At 37.4% G+C, this 26100-nt stretch overlaps 1 protein-coding gene across 2 annotated transcripts in view; it reads left to right on the forward strand.

Annotated features, from left to right (window-relative positions):
• Positions 1–26100, forward strand: part of Grid2 (glutamate receptor, ionotropic, delta 2) — a 1448316-nt gene that overhangs the window by 1253073 nt on the left and 169143 nt on the right. For both annotated transcript variants that reach the window (NM_001370966.1, NM_008167.3), the window contains exon 14: positions 24503–24669. In NM_001370966.1, the coding sequence (NP_001357895.1) occupies positions 24503–24669 (167 nt within the window). The remainder of the gene's footprint in view (positions 1–24502; positions 24670–26100) is intronic.

The raw sequence follows: 26100 nt of genomic DNA on the forward strand, positions 1-26100 counted from the left end.
CATCTAACGAAATGATCACGTAGTTTTTGTCTTTAGTTTGCTTATATAGAGGATTAAGTTGATGGATTTCCGTATATTAAACCATTCCTGCATCCCTGGAATGAAACCTACTTGGTCAGGATGGATGATTGTTTTGATGTGTTCTTGGATTCAGTTAGCAAGAATTTTGTTGAGTATTTTTGCATCGATATTCATAAGGGAAATTGGTCTGGAGTTCTCTATCTTTGTTGGATCTTTCTGTGGTTTAGGTATCAGAGTAATTTTGGCTTCATAAAATGTTTTGGGTAGAGTACCTTCTACTTCTATTTTGTGGAATAGTTTGTGCAGAACTGGAATTAGATCTTCTTTGAAGGTCTGATAGAACTCTGCACTAAACCCATCTGGTCCAGGACTTTTTTTGGTTCAGAGACTATTAATGACTGCTTCTATTTCTTTAGGGGATATAGGACTGTTTAGATCATTAACCTGATCCTGATTTAACTTTGGTACCTGGTACTTGTCTAGAAATTTGTCCATTTCATCCAGGTTCTCCAGTTTTGTTGAGTATAGCCTTTTGTAGAAGGATCTGATGGTGTTTTGGATTTCTTCAGGATCTGTTGTTATGTCTCCCTTTTCATTTCTGATTTTGTTAATTAGGATGCTGTCCCTGTGCCCTTTAGTGAGTCCGGCTAAGGGTTTATCTATCTTCTTGATTTTCTCAAAGAACCAGCTCCTCGTTTGGTTGGTGCTTTGAATAGTTCTTCTTGTTTCCACGTGGTTGATTTCGCCCCTGATTTTGATTATTTCCTGCCGTCTACTCCTCTTGGGTGAATTTGCTTCCCTTTGTTCTAGAGCTTTTAGGTGTGTTGTCAAGCTGCTAGTATGTGTCTTCTCTGGTTTCTTTTTGGAGGCACTCAGAGCTATGAGTTTTCCCTTTTAAAAATTCTTTCATTGTGTCTCATAAGTTTGTGTATGTTGTGGCTTCATTTTCATTAAACACTAAAAAGACTTTAATTTCTTTCTTTATTTCTTCCTTGACCAAGGTATCATTGAGAAGAGTGTTGTTCACTTTCCACATGAATGTTGGCTTTCTACTACTTATGTTGTTATTGAAGATCAGCCTTAGTCCATGGTGATCTGATAGGATGCATGGGACAATTTCAATATTTTTTTATCTGTTGAGGCCTGTTTTGTGACCAATTATATGGTCAATTTTGGAGAAGGTACCATAAGGTGCTGAGAAGAAGGTATATCCTTTTGTTTTAGGATAAAATGTTCTGTAGATAACTGTTAAATCCATTTGTTTCATAATATCTGTTAGTTTCACTGTGTCCTTGTTTAGTTTCTGTTTCCATGATCTGCCCATTGATGAAAGTGGTGTGTTGAAGTCTCCCACTATTATTGTGTGAGGTGCAATGTGTGCTTTGAGCTTTACTAAAGTCTCTTTAATGAATGTGGCTGCCCTTGCATTTGGAGCATAGATATTCAGAATTGAGAGTTCCTCTTGGGAGATTTTACCTTTGATGAGTATGACGTGCCCCTCCTTGTCTTTTTTGAAAACTTTGGGTTGGAAGTAGATTTTCTTCAATATTAGAATGGGTACTCCAGCTTGTTTCTTCAGACCACTTGCTTGAAAAATTGTTTTCAAGCCTTTCACTCTGAGGTAGTGTCTGTCTTTTTCCCTGAGATGGGTTTCCTGTAAGCAGCAAAATGCTGGGTCCTATTTGTGTAGCCAGTCTGTTAGTCTATGTCTTTTTATTCTGGAATTGAGTCCATTGATATTAAGAGATATTAAGGTAAAGTAATTGTTGCTTCCTATTATTTTTTGTTGTTAGTTTTGGCATTCTGTTCTTGTGGCTCTCTTCTTTTAGGTTTATTGGAGGATTACTTTCTTGCTTTTTCTAGGACGTGGTTTCCATCCTTGTATTGGTTTTTATCTGTTATTATCCTTTGAAGGGCTGGATTCGTGGAAAGATAATGTGTGAATTTGGTTTTTTGGTGGAATACTTTGGTTTCTCCATCTATGGTAATTGAAAGTTTGGCCGGGTATAGTAGCCTGGACTGGCATTTGTGTTCTCTTAGTATCTGTATAACATTTGTCCAGGATCTTCTGGCTTTCATAGTCTCTGGTGAAAAATCTGGTGTAATTCTGATAAGCCTGCCTTCATATGTTACTTGACCTTTTTTCCTTACTGCTTTTAGTATTCTATCTTTATTTAGTGCATTTTTTGTTCTGATTATTATGTGTCAGGAGGAATTTCTTTTCTGGTCCAGTCTATTTGGAGTTCTGTAGGCTTCTTGAATGTTCATGGGCATCTCTTTCTTTAGGTTTGGAAAGTTTTCTTCTATAATTTTGTTGTAGATATTTGCTGGTCCTTTAAGTTGAAAATCTTCATTCTTATCTACTCCTATTATCTGTAGTTTTGGTCTTCTCATTGTGTCCTGGATTTCATGGATGTTTTGATTTAGGATCTTTTTGTATTTTCCATTTTCTTTGATTGTTGTGCCAGAAGTTCTCTATGAAATCCTCTGCATCTGAGATTCTCCCTTCCATCTCTTGTATTCTGTTGCTGATGCAGGCATCTATGGTTCCAGATTTCTTTCCTATGTTTTCTATCTCCAGTGTTGCCTCACTTTGGGTTTTCTTTATTGTGTTTACTTCCCTTTTTTGGTCTAGTATGGTTTTGCTCATTTCCATCACTGTTTGGTTGTGTTTTCCTGTTTTTCTTTCAGGACTTGTAACTCTTTAGTAGTGTTCTCCTGTATTTCTTTAAGTGAGTTATTAAGGTCCTTCTTGATGTCCTCTACCATAATCATGAAATATGCTTTTATATCTGGGTCTAGCTTTTCGGGTATGTTGGGGTGCCCAGGACTGGCTGAGGTATGAGTTCTGGGTTCTGATGATGCTGAGTGGTCTTGGTTTCTGTTAGTAAGATTCTTCCATTTGCCTTTTGCCATCTGGTGATCTCTGGAGTTAGTTGTTATAATTGTCTCTGGTTAGAGCTTGTTCCTCTCATGATTCTGTTAGCCTCTATCAGCAGACCTGGGAGACTAGATCTCTCCTGAGTTTCAGTGGTTAGAGCACTCTCTGCAGGCAAGCTCTCCTCTTGCAGGGAAGGTGCACAGATATCTGGTGTTCCGACCTGCCTCCTGGCAGAAGATGAAGGCCTGAAACAGGGCTTGTCCCAGAATCTGCGTAGCTTCTGTAGTCCACACTCTCACCTGCGCAGACTAGTCTTGGTGGGATCTGGGAACCAAGATGGCTCCCCCAGGTGCTCTGGCAATGCCCTCCCGGGCAGGGCGGACACCTTTCCTCTGGCAGGGAAGGTGTCCGGATGTCTGGAGCCCAAAACAGGGTCTGCCTCAGAAGTTCTGTGGCTTCTGCCTGTCCCAGAAGCTGTTAGCTTCTATAGTCCATACTCTCACCTGCACAGACTAGTCTTGGTGGGACCCAGGAACCAAGATGTCTCCCCTAGGTGCTGTGGCAAAGCCCTCCCAGGCAGGGCGGACACCTCTCCTCTGGCAGGGAAGGTGCACAGATGTCTGGAGCCCCAAAACGCGGTCTGCCTCAGAAGCTCCATGGTTTCCACCTGTTCCAGAAGCTGTTAAATTCTGTAGACCACACTCTCACCTGCGCAGACTAGTCTCGGCAGAATCCAGGAACCCTAGTTAGCTATTTATAATATTCCTTTCTTAAATGTAAGTGTTCTTAGAGATTTAAGTCTATTTTTATCTCATTACCATATTGAGTTTTGTTTTTGTTTTTGTTTTTGTTTTTTAAATCTCAGAGAAAAACTGTGTTATATTGTTTTGTTTTGTGGTATTCAGGACTGAGGATTTTGTTCAATAAGTGTCTGATTTGAAAGATCAGCTACATATTACCAGCAAAAAGTGATCTGTCTGGTTCTCAGATATTAGTTTCTAATAAATTAGATTTAATATATCATATGGACGTTTATAAGACTGCTCTACATGCGACATCATTGATTTAATATTGATCTGGTTCATGGCTGGTGTGTTTAATTTAAAAATACTATGTCAGACTCAGTATTTAATGTGCTTGCCTTGATGGTATTTTGGCTCAGTGTTCAACTGTCTGATTTGATAAGTAATATGTTGCTTTGAGGCATAAAAAATATTTAAGAGAATATTATCAGTAACAGTAAGCAGATGTATTACTGTAGAGAAAGGATTATACTTAGTACAGAAATCTGAAGTGGTAATATGATCAAAAAGATACGGTAGTTTTGTTTAGGTAAACAGAGTCTTCTTGACTGAATTTAATTAAATAAATAGCAATGAATTGGCATGTAAGCCTTCTCAAAGGTAAATATTTTTTAGCAAATTAAACATCGACTTTCTTGGGGCTTTCTTTGTATAAGAACTAACATGTGTTTTGGTAAGCTCCTACTAAATAAGTAAACAACGTGCTCCTGTTTACAGTTTTTATATATTTGCATTCTGAAAATCTCTAGCTTCAATATGTCACGATGAACACTCCAGGATCTAATTGATGGGGAGACTGACTGCAAGGTCCTCTGCAGTCTCCAAGTCTCCGAGTGTGCATTTAGAGTCAATGCATTTTAAACGTCTGTGCAATATCACTTTGCCTAACTTGCCAAGAGAATGAATTTTAATGTTTAGTTGTGATTCCTCTTTCCCTCCAGGAAACCCCCTGTACTTCTCTGGCACCTTCCTCCATTGTTCATTATCCTTATCAGAGCAGTTACTCCAGTGAATCTCACTATCATGAAGCTCAGAACTCCCAAGACATTGATGATCCTCTTTGCCTCTCAAATTTGTTAGTGTGGGTTCATTCAACTCTTTCTCTTTATTTTGCATGCTAATATTCCTCTCTGCCTCAGTGAAAATCCTTGTTAGGTACTTACTTTAAAAGCCATATTTTAGTTCTTTGGTTCTTGGTATATTCCCAATCCACAGCTGTGTTTCGTGCTTAAATTTTCATCCATTGAATATAATTACTTTTTACTATTTCAAATACAGTGTTACCTCTTGTGCACGGAGAGCTTTCTGTTCACTCTCCCTAAATCCATGGAATTTATGGCAATTTCTTAATAATACCTACAGGAAAGATTAAAAGATACTGAGTTACTGAAGAGATTGTGAGCTCTATTGCTCTGTCTATCCTCCCACATATCCTGCAGGACAATTGTCTGAAGAAGGGGCTCTCATCAGCTATGGAAAGAAGCTCATTTAGGCTAAAGCTGTCCAATCAGAGAGCTGTTAGGTTTCACCCTTCCAGACCACACAGCTTGACTGCAGATTCATGACAGCAGTAGACCCCCATACCCTGCTATCTGTGGTTGCTGCTTCCTGTTCCATGGGAACTGTTCTGCAGCTTCATGGGACTACTTAGTCTCCTCCATACACAAGCACTTCCCTTAGCTCATAGTCTTTCTGTTCTTCCACTCACCCACTCCTTCCTCTCTCTCTCTCTCTCTCCCTCTCTCTCTCTCTCTTTCCTTTAATATTTGTTGTACTCTAATAAACATAGATGAATTTTAAACCACAGCCTTGGAGTTTTATATTAGTACCTGCTGAAAAAATAATAATAATTTTCTGTCTTAAAGTTGTGTGTTTTTGTTTCTTTTACACCAAACTCCACCTGATTAATCTTCCTTGTTCTCTAAGACCTAAACTAATCCTAAGTAATTTTCCCTTAAGAGAGCAATTATAATTATTGTTTGTGTTTGCATTTTAATGTGCTTGATATTTATTCATTTTTGTTCTTACCAAAATACATTCACCTTGAAAGCAGGGTAATAATATTAATGTCTAACAAAATCTAAATCTATCTTTCCCTTTGCCTTCATCCTTTTCATAATTTTTGTTTCAGTTTCTATCTTATTCAAACAAAACCATCTCTCTCTCTTTCTCAATGTCTGTCTCTGTCTCTCTCTCTCTCTCTCTCTCTCTCTCTCTCTCTCTCTCTGTGTGTGTGTGTGTGTGTGTGTGTGTGTGTGTGTGTGTGTGTGTGTCCCTGCATGTGTGTATAAGAATTATTATGTTAACTATGGATTCACAATGAGGGCACATTATATTATTGTTGTTCATCACCTCTAGGCACACAAAACTTATTCTAATTTTGTTACTAAAAAAATTCCAACCCTCTATAATGCTTTCTACTTACATTTCTCAACAATAACATATACACTCTAAGGTAAAAATAATTTAATAAATAAATAGTGCTATAATATGTTACTCTCACTTTTACCCCAGCGTTGCTAAGATCAGAGAATAATGCTATTTTTGTTCATTTCTGACACACAGCACTCTGATGTGTTGGAAGACAGTCCAGTCACAGCCATTGTGCTTAGATGGAGCTGAGTATGAACCTGTAGTACAGTTTGTAGCTTTAACATCTAATCTACTAGAGTACTCCTCATAGCTTATGAGAGGAGAAAATGTTTAATCACTGTCACTAATGGATACTTTTAAGCATAAGGAGATTTAAAAGTGTTTCACCTAAAATGTGGAGTTAGACCATCCACTTCAGGTGTACTTCAGGTAAATAGATTACAAGTAAATTGCAGGCATTTATTGATGTGAAAAAGGCTTTTAGGTGATTGCCTGGAAGCAGTTTTATCATCACTGAAACTCCATGTAATTTTATTCTAAGTAAATTTCACTTTGGATTGCATCATGTAAGTTTGAGATAAAATAAACCTTACACACTAGCTTCCATCTGCTTCCATCAATCCACTGGAAAACAACATGATTATCCTCATACCAAAGCAAAAAAGTATCTTCAGTTTGCATTGCTAGCCAAAGAAGGCAGCAAATGGATATGACCTTTGGAACAGTGCAAGAAGAACTCAAATGTCTTCTCCACTGAACTCCTAGCCAACTTTACAGCCAGCTCAAGTCAACACCCCTCAAGAACTGTATGTAATCTTGGAATTCATTCTGTCAGCTCGTACCACAGGATGAAATTTGGGCTGCCAAAGCAACTGAAAATTAAGGAAATATCCAAAATTGGAAAACAGATCGCAGTTAGAAACCCAATGATGCTTTCAAGCCGCCTTCAAATGCTTAAATAATTCTCAGATATGTGTACTCCTAATGAAGTCAGGAGATGCTGGAGAGCAATTGCTGGGGAGCCAAAGTTGATCATATAGTATTGCTCCCCAGAAGAGATTTGATTTTGAATTTTTGCAAATTAGATGGCTGGAAATGTGAGGTGACAGTAAAATTCCAGAACTTGGGAATGAAAGGCATCTTCACAAGTTCAACATCTTTAATCAAGGACAAACTTAGCACACTGGTGTCTACAAAGCTAGTACACATTCTGTTTTTCAAAAATACTAATAAAAAATGTAAAAGGCAAGTCACACAATGAGATAAAACATTCACTATACATATATATTCAAACATATAAATATAGATACAGATATATTACAAAGAATTTTCTTCTCAAGATGTAAGGAACTAAAACCAATTAAAATATATAATTAAAAATAAGGAAAACATTGAAAGAGCATCATTATAAATGAATATGAATAAACAATGAAAGATATATGTAATTTAATCATGTCAACACCACTATTAAGAAAATATAAATTAAATCACTATAATTTGTATTCCATATTTTAAACTTCTATGTTTAAAAAGACAGCACAATAGGACCAAATATTATCAAAATGGAAGACCAAGAGCTTGCAGACTTTAATGCTGTAAATTGTATAAAACTATTTTGGAAATCTATTTATTAATTTTTCTGTAAAATATGGGCCTAGCCTCTGACGAGCCATTTCAGTCCCAAGTGTTTACTCAGAACACATTATTATTTCTTGCTTTATCCTGGATTTGGGCTTAGTTTGTCCTTGTTTTTCAAAACTCTTAAGACATATCGTTAAGTTAATTATTTGTGATCTTTTTATTTATTTTTTTAATAAAAACACTTGGGAATATAAATTTCTCTCTTAAAACTGCTTTTAATTTAATGTGTCCCAGAAGTTTGGGGGGGGGGGTATGAATGAAATGAATGACTCCCTGGAAAAAAATGGCTGACAAACAAAGCAAACTCAAGGGCCTTAGGTTTAGAGCCAGGCATTTGGGCATTGACACAGCAGCAGAGGAAGAGGTCAGTCAGAAAAGGAGTTACACTGGGCTCATGAACAAACATATGTGAGGGCCTCAGGTCAGGAGCTAGGCCCAAAAAAAGGCAGATTTCAAACTGTAATAGAATCTTGATTATTCTTTTGGTGAATATGAGTACCTTCCACCTAGTTTTGGTTCACATTTTGTCTTGTCCGACAATAGAATAGTCATTGCTACTTGTCTCTTGTCTGGTTTGTTTGTTTGTTTGTTTGTTTTTGGATACACCACTTTCCATCTTTTAACTATAAGGTGATGTCCTTTGGATTAGGTGGGTTTCTTTGGAGGCAGCAAAAAGATGGATCTTGTTTTATAGTCCACTCTGCTAGCTTGAGAAATGGAAACCACCAATATTAAAAATAACAAATGACAGGTTTCTCTTAATATTGTTAATTTGGTGGCATTTCCTTAGATCTCCTTTAATTAATTGTCCTAATGTGTTTATTTTTCCGCTATAGTCTTTTAGGTGTATTTACCCTTCTCTTCAACCCAGAGTACTTCTTGCATCCTATTGAGATCTCTTTGTGACCTAAATTCCTCTAATCTGTTTTTGTCATGCACAGATTTATTTATTTTTCAAGAGGAGTGTGTGCGTGCGAGGGGGGTTGTCGGGTTGACAGTAGTATACTCTCAGAGCTTGGAATGCATTTTTTCAAGCCTGTATAGCTTTGAAAGTTTCAACCAAGGCTAGAGAGATGGCTTAGGGATTAAAAGTGCTTATTATTAAAATCAGCTTCAGTTTCCACTATCATACCAGATAACTCACAATTGTGTATAACTCCAGTTCATATGTAATGTTCAATAGTCTGTGAGCAGGTGTTATTTCCAAAAAGCAACAAATTAACAATGGGAAAATGCCAAGTGCAGTAATTTCACACCTGCCATAGCAAGTGAGCTCACCAACACACCAATTTCTAGTCCCAGAGCTGATAGATTAATTTTTACTTCATTATAGAAGATTTTTTTCATTTGTTTTTTAGGGATATGTGATTTGATATGGGCACTATATTTTCAGGATGGAGCAATAGTCAAAATTGAGTTTCCTTTTACCTCATCCTTCTGCAACTGCTCTAGCCTGCAGCAACCCATTCACCTAAATTGTTGATGGAATCATTCATTAAAAAATAAATATGGTTTGGGTGCTCTTAGAGTACATGGAGATAATTATATCCACTTAAAATTAGACTGTTGTAAATTCAACGCTATAGATAACATTCTCACAATGCCTTGTCTCAGATTAAAAGAAAATGCCTTCAATTTGATGTGCCAAATATGGTAGCTATTAGATTCTTGTGACTTTAAATTTAAGTTAAATAGGATTAAGCAGATTCTTAATATTTTTTCAGGTAGTTTGGGAAAATACCCTGACCAAACAACTTCTGGGAAGAAAGGTTTATTTTTAGGTTATGGTACAGCCCATCATAGTGTGGAAGTCAAGGCAGTTGGAGCTTGAAGCAGCTTGTTAAGAAGTAGAACACAAGCCAGGCAGTGGTGGCGCACGCCTTTAATCCCAGCACCTGGGAGGCAGAGGCAGAGGCAGAGGCAGGTGGAATTCTGAGTTCGAGGACAGCCTGGTCTACAGAGTGAGTTCCAGGATACCCAGGGCTACACAAAGAAACCCTGTCTTGAAAAACCAAAAAAAAAAAAAAAAAAAAAAAAAAAAAGAAGAAGTAGAACACAAAGGAAATCATGATCCTGCCCACCTCCTTTTTTATTCTCATATATTTCACAATATCAGGAGGGAATAACACCACACACAATAGGTGGGTTTTCCCAGCTCTTTCAACCCAATCATGATAACCTCTTCACCCAAAACAAATCCAGAGGTCTAGCTTCCAGATTCTAGATTCTGTCAAGACAACAATTCACACTAACCTTCAGAAATAGAATTAATAGAGCATGGTGGCACACACCTTTAATCCCAGCACTCGGGAGGCAGAGGCAGGCAGATTTCTGAGTTCGAGGCCAGCCTTGAACAAAGTAAGTTCCAGGACAGCCAGGGCTATACAGAGAAACCGTGTCTCAAAAGACCAAAAATTAATTAATTATTTTTTAAAAAGGAATCAATAATGTGTTTCCTTAGTCACATTACTCTCCAATCAAATGCTAAGGAACCTTGGGTGCCTAGTGGTTACCATATTGGACAACAGAAACACGGAACAATGTCATCATTTCAAAATGTACTACTGAGCTGTGCTATCTAGCCTACACCTACATTAAATCAATCTTCTGAATTTATGCTATTTCACAGATAGTAGTAACCCAACACATGTTTGCCCAATGGTCAAGCATAATATTCTACTAGCACTTAGTAATTTCCAATATTTGAAGATTGGCAGACTCAGACTGTTGAATTTGCAGAGTTCAAGGAAAAGAATTGATTCAACAGTAGTCATTCATCCTGTTTGAGGGCTAGACACTGGCGAAGTGATGGGAGGAGGTGAAAAGCAAGCAGTCCAGGAACACCAGTAGGTTGCAGTTACATGATGCTCAACAAAGTGAAGGAGGTGCTGTGATATAGTGCCAGTATGACATAAGTGGAAAGCTTATCAATGCCACAAAGTCTTGCAGAGGGACATGAACATAGCCTCGTGCCAAGAAAAGATCTCCAGGGAAACATCACGCTTGGGTTGAGAAGAAATTTACTGTATGGCATAAAGATGATATCCAGGATTGAATCAAAGAAAACTGAGCAGGAAAGCATTCTCTTCAAGGAGGAAAACAAATATTCAAGAGAAAAAAAGAAAAGAAAAATCAGACACAAGGAATTAAATGAAAAATAAGAATAAGTGATATGAAAGAAGAAAGTGAATCCAATTAAAAGTAAAATCAAATTATTCTCATGAAGTTAAGGTATGTAATTTATTTTATGATGTAATGCCAAAGTAGTATTTCTAACTCATACTTTCAAGATAGGCAGAGGGGCTAATGTGCAACCTGAGTGCTCTAGAGGCTGAAGCAGGTGGTAACACTCAAAGCATAATTTAAAGAATGCAGCAAAATGATATTGAGTTATTTTTATAAGACATCCCTAAAAATGTGATTTTTGACTAACATAGATTATCATTCAACAATTGTTAGTCAGTTGTCCATAGTCATGTGTTTGCATCCATATACAATGTTCTTACATGCATAGATGTAACCACACATAGCATTTAGCCCATAATACTCTTACTGCTCTGCTTAGCTTTTTCCCATTTTCCTCTTCTTGACCTCCAGCCTCACTTTCTACATTAAAAGGTGATCAATAGGATATATTGTATTAGTCCATATTTTTATTAGTCCATATTTTTCACCTAAGCTTTCTAATAACACTCACATCTTTATACAATTTTGGGTTACTGTTGCTTTTAAAAGTAGGATTATATTTTGAATAATTTCTATGCCTTGCTTTTTCTTATTCTGTAAATACATAATAGAGACCATTTTGTGGCTCCCATAGCATGAAAAGATTCTTCTAAAAGTCCCATCATGTTTCATGGTGCATTATCATCCCTTGAGCAAAGATCATTACCACTGTGTCCAATTTAGTGCCACAGTAAACAGTGACACACTGAGTACCCTCTGCATTAATCTAATCCCACTGCCAGCCCCCCGACCCCCGGAATGCAACCTTAGGAATAGAATCAGTTGACCAAAACGCCATTTGTATATTTTTTTAATTTGCATTGATGTAGCTTTATGTGGGGAAAAGAAGTATATTCCACCAGCAACGTGAGAAAATGCACTTTTCCATGTATCCCCACTAGCAATAAATGCTAAATGTCAGACCAATAGATCTAAAACAGTGGCCCACTGCCGTTTCATCAGCTACTGGTATAACTACTGTAGTGTTTGAGCATTTTTTCAGTGCTTGCAGGGCATGTGCCTCCATTCTATTTTGAATTGTTTCTTTGGATGCTTTGGCTATCTTCCTTTTACATCTACTATTCTTATCTACTTAAAATATTCATTGTTGGTCCACTGCATTCTAATTCTGTTCTAAAATTTATCTATCAATTGTTAACTTTGAAATCTATTATCACAGAAATCTGTTTAAACCGATTCTATGTAAATAATGTAACTTTGTGTGTATCATTTCTGGATTTCACGGTACAAAATTCATTTTATACATACACTATATATACTCCTTTAGTTTTTCTTTCAACAAGGATTTTATATTTATTTGAACTGTTTAATCTTATTGTAAAAGTAATGTTTTAAGTATTAAAACAGGGATTAAGTTCAGGAGCCAGGACTGTAACTCAAACTCAGTAGTGCTGTGCTTGCCTAACATCCATGAGGCTCTGGGCTAGGAGTGTAGCTCAGTAATAGTGTACATGCCAGACATGTATGAGACTCAGAGTTCAAACCCCAACAATGAAAAAAACAATAAAACAAAATATTTTAATTCCTGTCAATTATGCCAATAACCATTATTAACATATTAACTAAACTTTTAGGAAAACAATTCAGAACACAGCTTCTTCATACAAAAACCCATCCCAACAACATATAATATTTTATGTATGTGCCATGACTTTAACATAAAACATAAAAATATGCATTTGAAATGATATATTATTTTGTATTATTTATCTTTGCTGAAAATGTTAGTATTTAAACAAAACAATAATAAGACTACTGAACATCATCAATTAATTACAATAGTAATAATGTGTAGCTTAAAACATATTTATATTTTTAATCTATAAGTGATAATTTATAGTTACATAAATAATGTACATATAAAAACATTGTGATGATAAAATTATTTATCATTGTACAATAAAAGTATAATAATATTTTAGTATGCTTTTTATGTCTGATGATAAAATAGCTATTCTTAATCTTTTATATCTCTGTATTTGATGTGGGCATTTTTGTTTGCTAATTTGTTTCTAGACAGGGTCTCACTACATTGCTCTAGCTGTCATGGAATTTACTATGCAGACCAGACAAGCCTTGAGTTCCCAGAGATCTGCCTGTCTCTGGATTAAAGGCATGAGCCACCAACCTGTTTTATAGGCATTTTTAAGACTCATAAATGTAAATTTTTGAAGGAAGAAATGAATTAGATGAATACTAAATACATTCGATGGCAAGTAACAGTGGTACATTCATTCTATCCCACACCCAGTCATATAAATTTACATCTTTGTTTCAGTAACCTTTCTCTTGCTTGCTCTCCACATTTGTGACTTCTTCCTCTTTTTTTAAAATTATACACAGTTTTATTCATAATTCACATGGAAATAGATTATAGAAAAGAATTGACCTCAAATTAGCATTCCAGGTATATCAAGCCATGCTATTTTTATGTTTTATTCTAAATACCCAGGCATAATATTAAGTAGAAATGAAACAATCCAGTATCTTATGATCTCATGAGACAAACTCTGTTTTAAGATTATATATGTTGTGTTTTATAAAAATAAAGTCAGAAACAATATGTTTCATGGATGTGCAGTCAGGTGTGGAGGAAGAGGGTGCCTCTATGCTGAGGCATCCCTTCCCTGTGAGGGACCAGCCACACAACGCTATAGTATAGAATAGAGTTTATTCAGGGCATGGGGGAGGGAGTTGAGGGAGTAGAGTCAGAGAAAACTAGGGGGTGGGGGGAGTGGAGCCTGGCCATGAGCATGTTGGGGGGTGGGTGGAGAGATAGGGGGAACAGGAGCAAGGGGACAGAGCAGGGGCAAGAAAGCAAGAGAGAGAGGATAGGCAAGCAGCCCCTATTATAGTGAGTCATGCATACTTGACTTTTGCCAGGTAACTGTGGGGTGGAGCTTAGACAAAATACCAACATTCCCCCATTTTGGTTTAATTAAAAAGGAAAAAAATTGTATGCAATGATGCATCCCCAGGTATGGCAGTCTACATGGTCTATCCTTTGGTCTCAGCTCCAAACTTTGTCTCTGTAACTCCTTCCATGGGTGTTTTGTTCCCAATTCTAAGAAGGGGCAAAGTGTTCACACTTTGGTCTTCGTTCTTCTTGAGTTTCATGTGTTTTGCAAATTGTATCTTGGGTTTTCTAAGTTTCTGGGCTAATATCCACTTATCAGTGAGTACATATCATGTGAGTTCTTTTGTGATCCGGTTACCTCACTCAGGATGATGCCCTCCAGGTCCATCCATTTGCCTAGGAATCTAATAAATTCATTCTTTTTAATAGCTGAGTACTCCATTGTGTAAGTGTACCACATTTTCTATATCCATTCCTCTGTTGAGGGGTATCTGGGTTCTTTCCAGCTTCTGGCTATTATAAATAAGGCTTCCATGTATACACTAGCAAGATTTTGCTAAAAGGACCCTGATATAGCTGTCTCTTGTGAGGCTATTCCAGGGCCTAGCAAACACAGAAGTGGATGCTCACAGTCAGCTATTGGATGGATCACAGGGCCCCCAATGGAGGAGCTAGAGAAAGTACCCAAGGAGCTAAAGGGGTCTGCAACCCTATAGGTGGAACAACAATATGAACTAACCAGTACCTTCCAGAGCTCGTGTCTCTAGCTGCATATATATCAGAAGATGGCCTAGTCGGCCATCATTGGAAAGAGAGGCCCATTGGTCTTGCAAACTTTATATGCCTCAGTACAAGGGCATACCAGGGCCAAGAAGTGGGAGTGGGTGAGTAGGGGAATGGGAGGAGGGTATGGGGGACTTTTGGGATAGAATTGGAGATGTAAATGAAGAAAATACCTAATAAAAAATAAATAAATTTTTTAAAAAAGGAAAAATTAAAAGGGGGTGATGGTGGTACAGGAGTAGGGTCATCATGATTTTTAGCTACTTCCTGCTGACTTTGAGGCGATGTGTCTCTAGGAAACTTAGAAAACTGGGTATGGGGATGTTGATCCAGTCTTAAAAGAGTTGGCTGTTTCCTTGCTGTCCAAGGTCTGTAAAACCATCTGTGGATAGATCAGAATGAAAACGTTTAGTACAAGCATCTGTGTCTGTGAAGATTGGAGCATCTGGGGGTTGCTTCTCTGGGCCTTCCTGGATCAAGTAAATGCCTGGACTTGACAAGATGCTAACACACACATATGTATTATATAGAGAGAATAAGGTTAAGTACATTTGAGAGAAACAATTTAGGTGTGCATTGGGAAGTTTAGGTGTACCTTTGAAACCCTTAGGTCTTGGCGTTTGGGAAAGGTGAGTCCCAAGCCCAGGAGCAGGAGGAATCCCACTCTCTGAAATAGGTAGGTGTACTTATCTAGAAGGACTCTGTTTGGTCCATGACGGGTAGATCTGAGTGACTTTCCTGTAGCTTATAAGTTTGCAAGAGACAGATTTGTTGACAACATGAACAGTAAGATGAACTTAGGGAAGACAAAAGCCTTTCGTGGAGCGGAAGGAACAAGATGGGCTGTTTTCCTTCTGTCTAAGATACTGAAACCATATGTAATGAGTAACAATTTTAAGTTTATAATTGAGAGACAAAAGAAAACATTGACCTTGTGAATACAGTTGATCATATAGCAAGAGAAACACCTTCAGTCTACAGCTAAAGTACAATCAAGTGAAACATATATTTAAGTATGGTGGTTTATAGTGTAGATTCAGCATGAGAAGCACTTTAAATGCAGTTAAAAGACAATCAAAGAAAACTTAAAATCTGAATTTGTGATTATATAGTTGGATTGTATAATAGAATATTTTATTAGGGTTGGGCAAATTTATAAGAACTCGAATAATGTTAGGACAATGGCATAGCTAAAACAAAATCATTAAAGTATTTACTTCTCAGAAAAACTGAAATATCACTAAAAGGATTTGCATACAACAATAAAAGTTTAAGACAAGTATCATAAACAGGAAAAAAAATGAAGACATTTCAAAATAGTTAAATGACCATGCATTTACTTTAATCTAGACAGAGTAAATTTAACCTATCTAAAAGATGGATCAATTGCTTTCATCCCTTCTGGTTTCTTTGCTTTGGTCAAAAAGCCTAACCAGAATTGAGATTATATTAACTAGATCAGATGACTAGTGATTGCTAGTCAAATGTCTTGAATGTCTCCACCAAAACTTACTGGCCTTTAATAGTTTATGCATTTATAAAACAATCATCAGGTCGGTGAAGGTTCAGACTTCATGAATAGACTAATAAATTGTAAGAGAAGTAAGTTAGTGAGTAATTTCCAAAGTGTGACTGTTACAAAAGTCACCTCTGACTCTTGTATATCTTTTCTTCTTGTCCTTCATTTCCCTGGCTGTTACACTTTTTCTGCCCCTTCTTTCTTAGGCCCTGGGGGTACAAATATGGCGGGGACATCCCTTTCACTGCTGAATGTTTCAAAGTCTCTCTCTTTGCATTATGCCTGACTGTATCTCTGTATTAGTTAACAACTGCAGCAAGAAAAAGGTTCTCTGTCGATAGCTCAGCAAGGCACTTATCTATGAGTTTAGCAGAATGGCCTTAGGAGTAATCTTATTGCCTCAGCTTTTTGCTTGTTTGTTTGTTTGTTTGTTTAGGGTGTTGTTTTTGTTTTTGTTTTAGAACAGTAGTATTGATTTTTCCAACAGTTCCATGAGCTATCTAGTCTCAGGTTCTTAGGTCACACAAGCAGTGTCAGTTATGGGATATGCCTTGTGACCTGGACCTTAAAACAAACCAGACTGCTTGATTATCCCACAAACTTTGTCCCACCACTGTTCTAGGTTATCTTGCAGAAAGAACAGCATTGTAAATCAAAACCTCTCTCTTGTCATCCAACATGAAATCCCCTGTGACTTGTGTCTCTTCCAAGCCCAGTTTCCTTGAGTCTGATAACATCCAACTAAACATGCACGCTCTTTGTGAAAATAAAGCTTGAGTGTTAAAACAGTGTAGACTTCACCCAATAGGAAGACTGGGGCTTAATCTTGGAAAGATTTGTCCCCAACTCTCCATAGTGCTGTCACAGGCTCTCTCCAGAAGACCAATCACAGCCTTGGTCTCCTTAAACTCATGTGTGTTAAACATGTTGAAGATGCCTGTCTCTATAAGCACTCTGAGTCACCTCACTGACAATGTAGGTCCAAAATGGTTATAAAGCAGGAAAGTAATTTCAACTGGTTTTCAAACAAGTTTCAGTATTAAAAAAAAAAAAAAACAGTTGCAGTATTAGTAAAGAAACTAATGTATTCCTAACTTTACAAAACACTGTTATTTAATATTTTTGAAAGTGCTAACTGTTCACTGAGTTTTTGTCCCGATCTACATATAACATTGAACAATCAAGGATATCAGCTCATTCCTGGCCGGGCTTCCCATGACTATTTTCACAAACATAATTAAACAAGTATAGAAAAGAATATTTTGTTTTAATGTAATTCTTTCATGCTCTGTCACTTTCAATGTTTTTCTATCATATAGAAGGACATTCTGTTGTCCTTTACTTCAAAGTTTAAGTCATAAACATTTTACCAACAGTCATTTCCGAATTTATTACATTTGTGAATTTAATACATGTTTGCAAAAGGCACCCTTAAAAAGTTAGTGTTGACTTATTTTAAACATTTTCACATCTTGTTTATGAAAGTTATACCATATGATGACTATATCAAAGTAAACTTGAAATTTCAAGATACAGTACACAAAAATATGGTAGGCTAATTGTTGAAGCAGCAGTAAACAAAACCATACCTGTGTATACGTGTGTGTGTGTGTGCCTCTGTGTGTGTGTATGTGAATGTGTGTGTCTGTGTGTGTGTGTGTGTGTGTGTGTGTGTGTATCCTAAACCCTTAAATGTGGACTTGAACACGATTTACTGTGCTTCATAAGTTCAGAAATGATTAATGCTGCTAAATTACCTATTGGCCTGTAGTGGAAGAGGGCAGCCCCTCGGTTCACGTGTAATAAATATTAAAGCCATCTCATCTTGAGGACGTATATGGGCAATGAATTACAAGGACCACTATAACATTAGTCTGGATTAATCATATCTCTGATTAATCCTGTAATTCACAACTACTTCATGACTGCATCCACTTTTGACCATTAGTTAAAACGATATTGAAGTTTGGTATACAAGTTAGAATTTATTTTGCTGACATTATTCTCAGATATTTTAATTTTAAAGTTTTCTATTCTGAGGCTTATTTTAATTGCTAAACATTTCTTCATTTCAATTGTGAGAATCAGAAAAGCATAGAGAGTAATGGTCACACAGGGTTTTCCAATCACAAAGCATAAACAGTCATCTTCCGCACAGTTTAACAAACACCAACTTTTTCTTTTAGAACCTCATTGCTTTTATCTTAGTGGTGTGGTTATAGAACATCAAAGAAGCAGCGTTTCACATCTTGTGTCACAATATATTATTTACATAAATATTATTTCTCAAAGTCGATGCTCCATGCCTTAAAGGTGAAGACTGCTGTACCTCACCTGCATCTGCTTTCCTGTGGACAGTGTCTCCATGAAAGTGTGTCTGTAATATTCTGAAATGGCTGTAGCAGATGGAATTGAGCCTGGGTTCCGATGAGCCACTGATCTCCATCAGTATAGCTTGGCGGAAGCTGGATCACTACATCTGTGACTTAGCTGCTTTAGATTCGGCTGGCTCAAAGTGTTGGAAATATCAAAGAAATTCATAGGAAAGAACATTTTATGAACCTAAAAATGTCTTACATGTTATCTATCCTCATAAAAAATAAACAAATACTAGATGCAGTCTATAAGAAAACATTTTTACCTTGCTGTTTTTGCTTAAGTGTAATCTTTCCAAAGTTGTTCCCAGTGAATTTTCTTAATAAAAGAGAAGATTATGATTGCTATTTTCTGTGGATTTAGGTTTTGAAGTGAGCCTATAAAATGTAGTAAATTAAAGCTTCATATAAGAATGGATATTGATCTTTCAATTCATATCAAAGTTTGGTAGAATGGTAGATGGTAGATGTATTTGCTTATAGTGCATGCTTCCATCCTTACCATGGACAGTGCTGCTTAATAAACTACTGAGTGCTTTCTTCATCACTTCATGATGGGAGCATTTAAATAGGAGCACAGGAACAAGGACAGTCCACAGAGGGAAAGAATGTGTCATCTTTCATTAAACACTGAGGAGCATAAGTTTTCAGATATATTTTTTCATTTTTCTCTTTACTGGGCCAGAAATGCAAATATTTGAGAAAATAATATTGGAAGTTTACATTTCCTCATCTGACAGGAAGAAACTTGCAAAAACAATGATTAGCTCAGTAGACTGTGCGTGAACAAGAAGTGGTCTCCATGGACTATCTGTGTTTAATCAGCTAGGTACATAGATATGGAACTTAAATATTTGAATTTTTGTACAACTATTTCAGTTACCAGAATATTTGAGCAGACTGCCCTAGTTCCTCTCCATGAAAATGGATTTCCTGTATGTTTCAACAGAAGCGGTGTATATTACAGTGCAATATGCTACACCCATTATGTAACTTATCTCAATGATCCACCTGTAAACAGATTAAGGAAAGGGACTCAAGACTTACATCCCCCTCAAAAATTCAGCTTTAGAGTCTTACAAGATGCATGAAAACTGCCAGCACACTTCTCAATGGAAAGTCCTTAAGCTGAACCTAAATCAAGTCTGTGGCTATACTGGAGAAATCTAGCAATCTAACCCTCTCTGAGGGTTATCACCCTCGAACTGTTCCTCTGGAACTGCTTTAAGGCCTTCTGTCCTAAGCATCAGAAGATATCAGTGTCCACCAATCACACAGGACTTGTTTTTAAATAGTATTCTTTTAAAGTTGTATTTCATTGAAAATGGTTTTTTACATGCAATATATTCTTGTAACCGTTTCCTTTCCTCAAACTCCTCTGAGATCCTCCCCATATCTTTATTAAGGGAGAATTTCATACAATGTACATATCATATTCATGACCCAATGACTTTTCCTATATCCTCACTACCTACCCTGTTGTGGGAAATATTATAAAAAATGGCAGCTTCCCACGCTATCACTGGCTACTCTCAAGCCCGGCGACCCCCCTGCCTCCATGACTAGCACCAAGTAGAGACCACTCATCTCGCGGTTCTCTTGACACATATTCTGCTCACATTCCCAGCTGTCCACCCTCTGTGGTCAGCAGTCCCAAATCCCAGTAGCCTGGTAAAATCAAAACTCTAGAGGCATGTAATTTATAAGTCAGATTTAAATCAGTAAATTCTCACCTCACAAAACGTCCACAGAATTTACTCAGAGCCAATTGATAGTGGTGTAAATTGCCCACCTAGATAAGTCAAATTGTCCTGTAATTATCCATCCCTTATATTATATGCATAGCTACCTGCGCCATTTTAAAGCCTCGAGGAATCTGGATCATCTTCCTCTACCTCCATCTTCCTTCCTTCCTCCTCCTTCCCTCCCTCTATCTCTGTCTCTGAAACTCTTAGCTCTGCCTCCCTTTTCCCTATCCTATCACAGGCTTCTTGTATTAATATTTAAATTGATTGGACAGGGAAAATTCTGCTACACACCCAACTTTTAGTTTTCTTCATTTTCCCCAATCAGGTCCAGTTTTTGGTACCCAACTAATCTTAGGAATGGGACATACCCTGGACCATTGCTACCTACCAGGGTTCACATCATTGAAGAAAGATGTCTTTTCTTCTTCCAGAAGCTATCAAATGCCAAAAGAGCTTCAGCTAGTGGTGGGATTCTGTGCCCCCTCCATGTTAAAGACACTGTCTGGCATGAGCTTTTGCAAATCTTGTGCATGCCATCACAATTGCTGTGAGTTTGTCTGTTTAGCTCTCCTATGTGTCCAGAAAAGACTGTTTTCTGGAAGGTGCCGTCCTGTCTCAAGCTGTTGCGTTGTTTTCCCCCTTCTTCTACGAAGTTTCCTGAGAGCTGGGAAAATGGCTGTGTCCGGTCAGGGCTGAGCATTCCACAGTCTCTTTTTCTCTGTACATTAACCAATGTGGGGAGGTGGGTTTGTCTCAAAGCTACTTCAAGAAAAGGTTTCTCTGATGAAGGGTGAGAGATGGACTGATCTGTGGGTATAGCAATAATTCATTAAATGTCTTTGTAAAACTAGATTTTTATGGTATTAAGTTCTTCCCCAAGGCCAAAGACAACAGGGTCTTAGCCCTGTGCTGGGAATGAGTTCCATCTCAAGGAGCAGGCAATAGATCCAATCAGAAAGTTATTGGTTCCTCCCAAAACATCCATGTCACTATGCACAAATAGTCATATCCTGTCAGGCCATTCATTATCACAACGTACATAGTTTAAAGATCATGAGACCTTTGAAGGTTTCTTTTCTCCAATAGTGTACCTACCACCACTTCTTAATACCTCGACTATGGGGTCTATACATGGAATATAGTGACAGAAGATATCCTTTTGTGGTCTTGCTCACCATTGAGCCTGGGATATATGAAGAGGAAGCACTCAGAAATAATCTTACCCTTTGCCTAAGCTAGAACAAAGTCCCATACTAGTGAATAAGTCAATGCCACTCATTTCACCTGCTAATCCAAACCTGACCTCAAGAACAAAAGCTAGGTGAAAACTTCTGAAACATCTACCGCCTAGTCAGATGGATTGGATATTTTCTAGACCACCCTCTCAATTATTTTCTTTCTTGAAAAATGGATGTAGACTTTGCTGATGAGTATGTTCTCATTAGTTTAAAACCATCCAAAGGACAGTGATTGCACACTTTAGGCAATGAAAAAATGCAAGGGAAATTTTTTAAAATGTTTTCTTGGTCTCTCTATAGTCTATCATCACACAATTTTAGCGCTTCAATTTAAAACTTCACCCATAAAGCTTCCTAACATTAAATTGCTAAAAATAGTATATCTAATAGCAATGGTAATGTTGCTGTATATTGGGGTATAAGCACAGATCACAAAGTAGTAACTATAGCACAAGAATACTTTCTTTTTTAAGATATTTTTAATATTTTTTATTACATATTTTCCTCAATTACATTTCCAATGCTATCTCAAAAGTTCCCCATATCCTCCCGCCCACTTCCCTACCCACCCATTCCCATATTTTTGGCCCTGGCGTTCCCCTGTACTGGGGCATATAAAGTTTGCATGTCCAATGGGCCTCTCTTTCCAGTGATGGCCGACTAGGCCATCTTTTGATACATATGCAGCTAGAGTCAAGAGCTCCGGGGTACTGGTTAGGTCATAATGTTGTTCCACCTATAGGGTTGCAGATCCCTTTAGCTCCTTGGGTACTTTCTCTAGCTCCTCCATTGGGAGCCCTGTGATCCATCCAATAGCTGACTGTGAGCATCCACTTCTGTGTTTGCTAGGCCCCGGCATACTTTCTGATAGCAAAGTGGGATATCCCCCACCATGGAGGACCATTCTAAAAATGCTGGAAGAGGTCATTAGGTGGCATAGTGGATGTTTGACAGACAAGAGAAAAAAACAAGATGGGTTCCTAGAGGAAGTTTCAAGGTAACTGATATATCACAAAAACTGTAAGGTTAGAATATGGAAGGTGGAAGTAGACACCAAATGAGAGAGGATGCACCTAATATGGCAGAGACTTGATGTACCATGGTGTGGGGATATGGGGGGATCACATGTTCAGAGGAGAGAGGGAGAAAAGATGAAAGGAAGGACTATGAGAGGGGGTACCAGGAGGGAGCAGCATTTGGGATGTAAATAAATAAATAAATAAATAAATAAATGATATTTTTGAAAAAGAAAAAAAAAACAAATAATATACTAAAGAAATAAAAGGAAAAATTATAATGCCAGGTGACTACTAGGACCTTTTAATTTTAGAATAGTATTAATTCTTTTAATTTTAGAATTTTATTAAATATGGTGTTGGTGCATACCTTTAATCCAAGCCCATAGGAAGCAGAAGCAGGTAGTTCTTTGTGAGTTCAAGGGAGTTCCATGACAAGCAGAGATAACTATATAGTGAGACCCAGTTTCACAAAAAAAAAAAAGAAAAGAAAAGAAAAGAAAAGAAAAACAAGAAAAGAAAAAAGAAAGACAACTAGCACAGCAACAATAATAAATCTTGAACTCTTGAACTGCATTGTGTTTGTAGTGATTTGAGGAAAACATTTTTTATGTATAGCATATATTAAAAAACATATTTTCTGTGTGTGTATTTGTGTGTGTTAGAGAGAGAAAGAGAGAAATAGAAAGAGAGAGAGTTTGCTTGCATCCATAGTCTTGGAGATGCACTACACTTTACATTAAAAAAGTTCTCATGCACGGTCTTTTAAGAGGCCAGGGCCTATCAAACACATAAGTGGATGCTCACAGTCAGCTATTGGATGGATCACAGGGCCCCCAATGGAGGAGCTAGAGAAAGTATCCAAGGAGCTAAAGAGATCTGCAACCCTGTAGGTGCAACATTATGAACTAACCAGTACCCCGGAGCTCTTGACTCTAGCTGTATATGTATCAAAAGATGGCCTAGTTAGCCATCACTGAAAAGAGAGGCCCATTGGACACGCAAATTTTATATTCCCCAGTACAGGGGAACGCCTAACACTATGCCACCTAATGACCTCTTCCCCAACTCCCAAGAGTCTATGCAGCTATGATTCTGTCAATGAACTAATCCACTGTTGAAGTCCATGCCCGCATGATCCATCCACCTCTAAACTGTACCACCATCTGCAGCCTTAGCATTCCACACATGACCTTTGTGGAGTTGGGGAGATATGACAAATCCAAACCATAATGACAGGTTCCCATATGAATTATTGTTGGATGAAAAAATCACTAAACTATATTCTAGAGGACCCACTATGAGTTTATGCTACTGAATGTTGATAGAGAAGATGATAGAATAGTTTTCCTCATTGCAATGACCATCAAGGAAAGGGGCTTCTTTGGAAGGGAAGAGATGGCACGAAATAAAATTTTCTAATGCATGCTAACAAAACACTCAAGAAAGACTTATTTAGGCACTAACTGTAAGAGATCCATAATAGTACTTGGAAAGTGATAAACTCAGTTGGACAAAGAAGACAGAGTGGAGATTTATGCATAGGGCAGTGTTAGTAATCTCTCCTTAGTGTAAATTGTGAACATTTATGTAAAACATAGGTCATGAGGAAGCCATAGAGGGTGTAAAGAAATGTGTCCTAGTTTAGTCCTAGTAGCCTAACAAAATCAGCATCTTTTAACAATTTTAGAAGCATAGTTTTTGAAAATGACCATCTATGTGGTAAGACACAGTGCAAGCTCAGAAATATGTCTTTAACATTCTTGCAGTCCACATGACAGCTATAATTCAGGGATGCTTTTATTATCAGCCACACTGCCTGAAAACATGGATACTAGTCTACCTCCACCACATGAAAGAGCTATAGACTAGCAGAAACACAAACATGAGTTTGCTTAAACACATGTAGCCTATAATTTTTGCATGTACTACTGTAATATTTATTATTCTATGAATTTTTAACCTTAGGTCCTATTTTGTTTCTCCTCCATAATTTCACAGGTAAAATATGGAAACTATGCTTTTGTATGGGATGCAGCTGTGTTGGAATATGTGGCTATTAACGACCCCGACTGTTCCTTCTACACTGTTGGGAACACTGTTGCTGACCGGGGGTATGGCATTGCACTGCAGCATGGCAGCCCCTACCGTGATGTCTTTTCACAAAGGTAAGGCTACTAAATCATCAATATAAAAAAGGAGGAAATTTAGACCTTAAACATGTACTACACTACACTGTTCCATCACATTTTCCTTGTGTTACAAAAAGCATTACACAAAACCAGTTCCTAGAAGTGGGTCTTACAAGAAAATTCTTGTCTAAAACATGAACTATTTCTCCATAATTAAGAGGGAAGTATTGCCGTTTATAACTTCTTTTACTCTCCAAAATTGTATGTGCCAAGTAGAGTTTATGTTCTACCAAGTCCAAAATAAGCTAAGCAGACTAGTCTACATGGTAGGAAGTGAACAGCAGAAAGTTGTGGAAATTAACTTATTTCTAGAAACATTAAAGCACAAAAAATGTACTTCAGGACCAAATTAGAATACTAACTTGCAGATATATACATGGGATATATTCATCTGAATTTTATGAAGGAAATGGTAAAATCTTTACAATTCTCCATCTGGTGTTAAAGTGCATGTGAGATGTGTGTCATGGAACACAAGAAAAAGATTGTAAAGTCAGTACATCCAGCTTCAAACTAGAATGTTCCATGACAGAAAATAGTTTAGCAATATATTTGACAATATATTTAACATTAATGATATCTATTGGAGAGGACTGCACTGTTTTGTTCTAGTGACAAGACAAATTTTGACTTCAGAGAGAGTAACTGTCTTCTAAGTAGAGAGATTGTTTATGTGACACTAATTGTTCCCTCTGTTACTTGTTACTCACTACAAGATAATGCCAGATCAGAAAGGCACTTAGAGTCGGACAGCAAGCACAAGGCATAAATTTCAGCTGTGGTTTTTCAAATTGTTAAATAGCAAAAGAACAGGAAATTCAGAGGTGCTATGTATAATTAGGCCACTCTCTATATGAAGTAACGTAATCCCAACAAAAGATTCTAAACAGTTATTAACCTCACTTGACATTTGAGAAAACATATTCAAAGGTTTATAGTTTTCCAAAGTCACAAAGCTGAGAGGCAGAGCTGACCTCTGAACCCACACTAACATGTCAAGATCCTACCACATGCAAGTGTGCTGGACTTGAGTGAGAGCCATCCAAACTGCCAGTGTGCCTGCTTGGGTAGTTATCTCCTTCACAATAGAGTGCTGGGCATCTATTTAAGTCAAACGTAGATGGTTTTTAGAAACTTACGCAGTCAAACTGAGAAACCTCCATTGGAAGAACAGAGCAGATGATAGAAACTGAAACTCTCTTATAGCAGCTGGGCAAAGGCAAACAATGTGTCCATCAGAAATGGAAAATTGGATAATGCTTCAGCATTTCTTCTATCCCATCATCTTTTGCTACAAGTAGCTCAAAGCTCTAGTCAACCAAGATGTTCATTCTTTCATCATAGAAGAACCATAATTCATTACAACTTTAATTGGTAGGCTCCAAATATCCCCTCTTACCTAATTTA

Source organism: Mus musculus, chromosome 6 (genome assembly GCF_000001635.26).
Source record: "Mus musculus strain C57BL/6J chromosome 6, GRCm38.p6 C57BL/6J".
Classification (NCBI taxonomy): domain Eukaryota; kingdom Metazoa; phylum Chordata; class Mammalia; order Rodentia; family Muridae; genus Mus; species Mus musculus.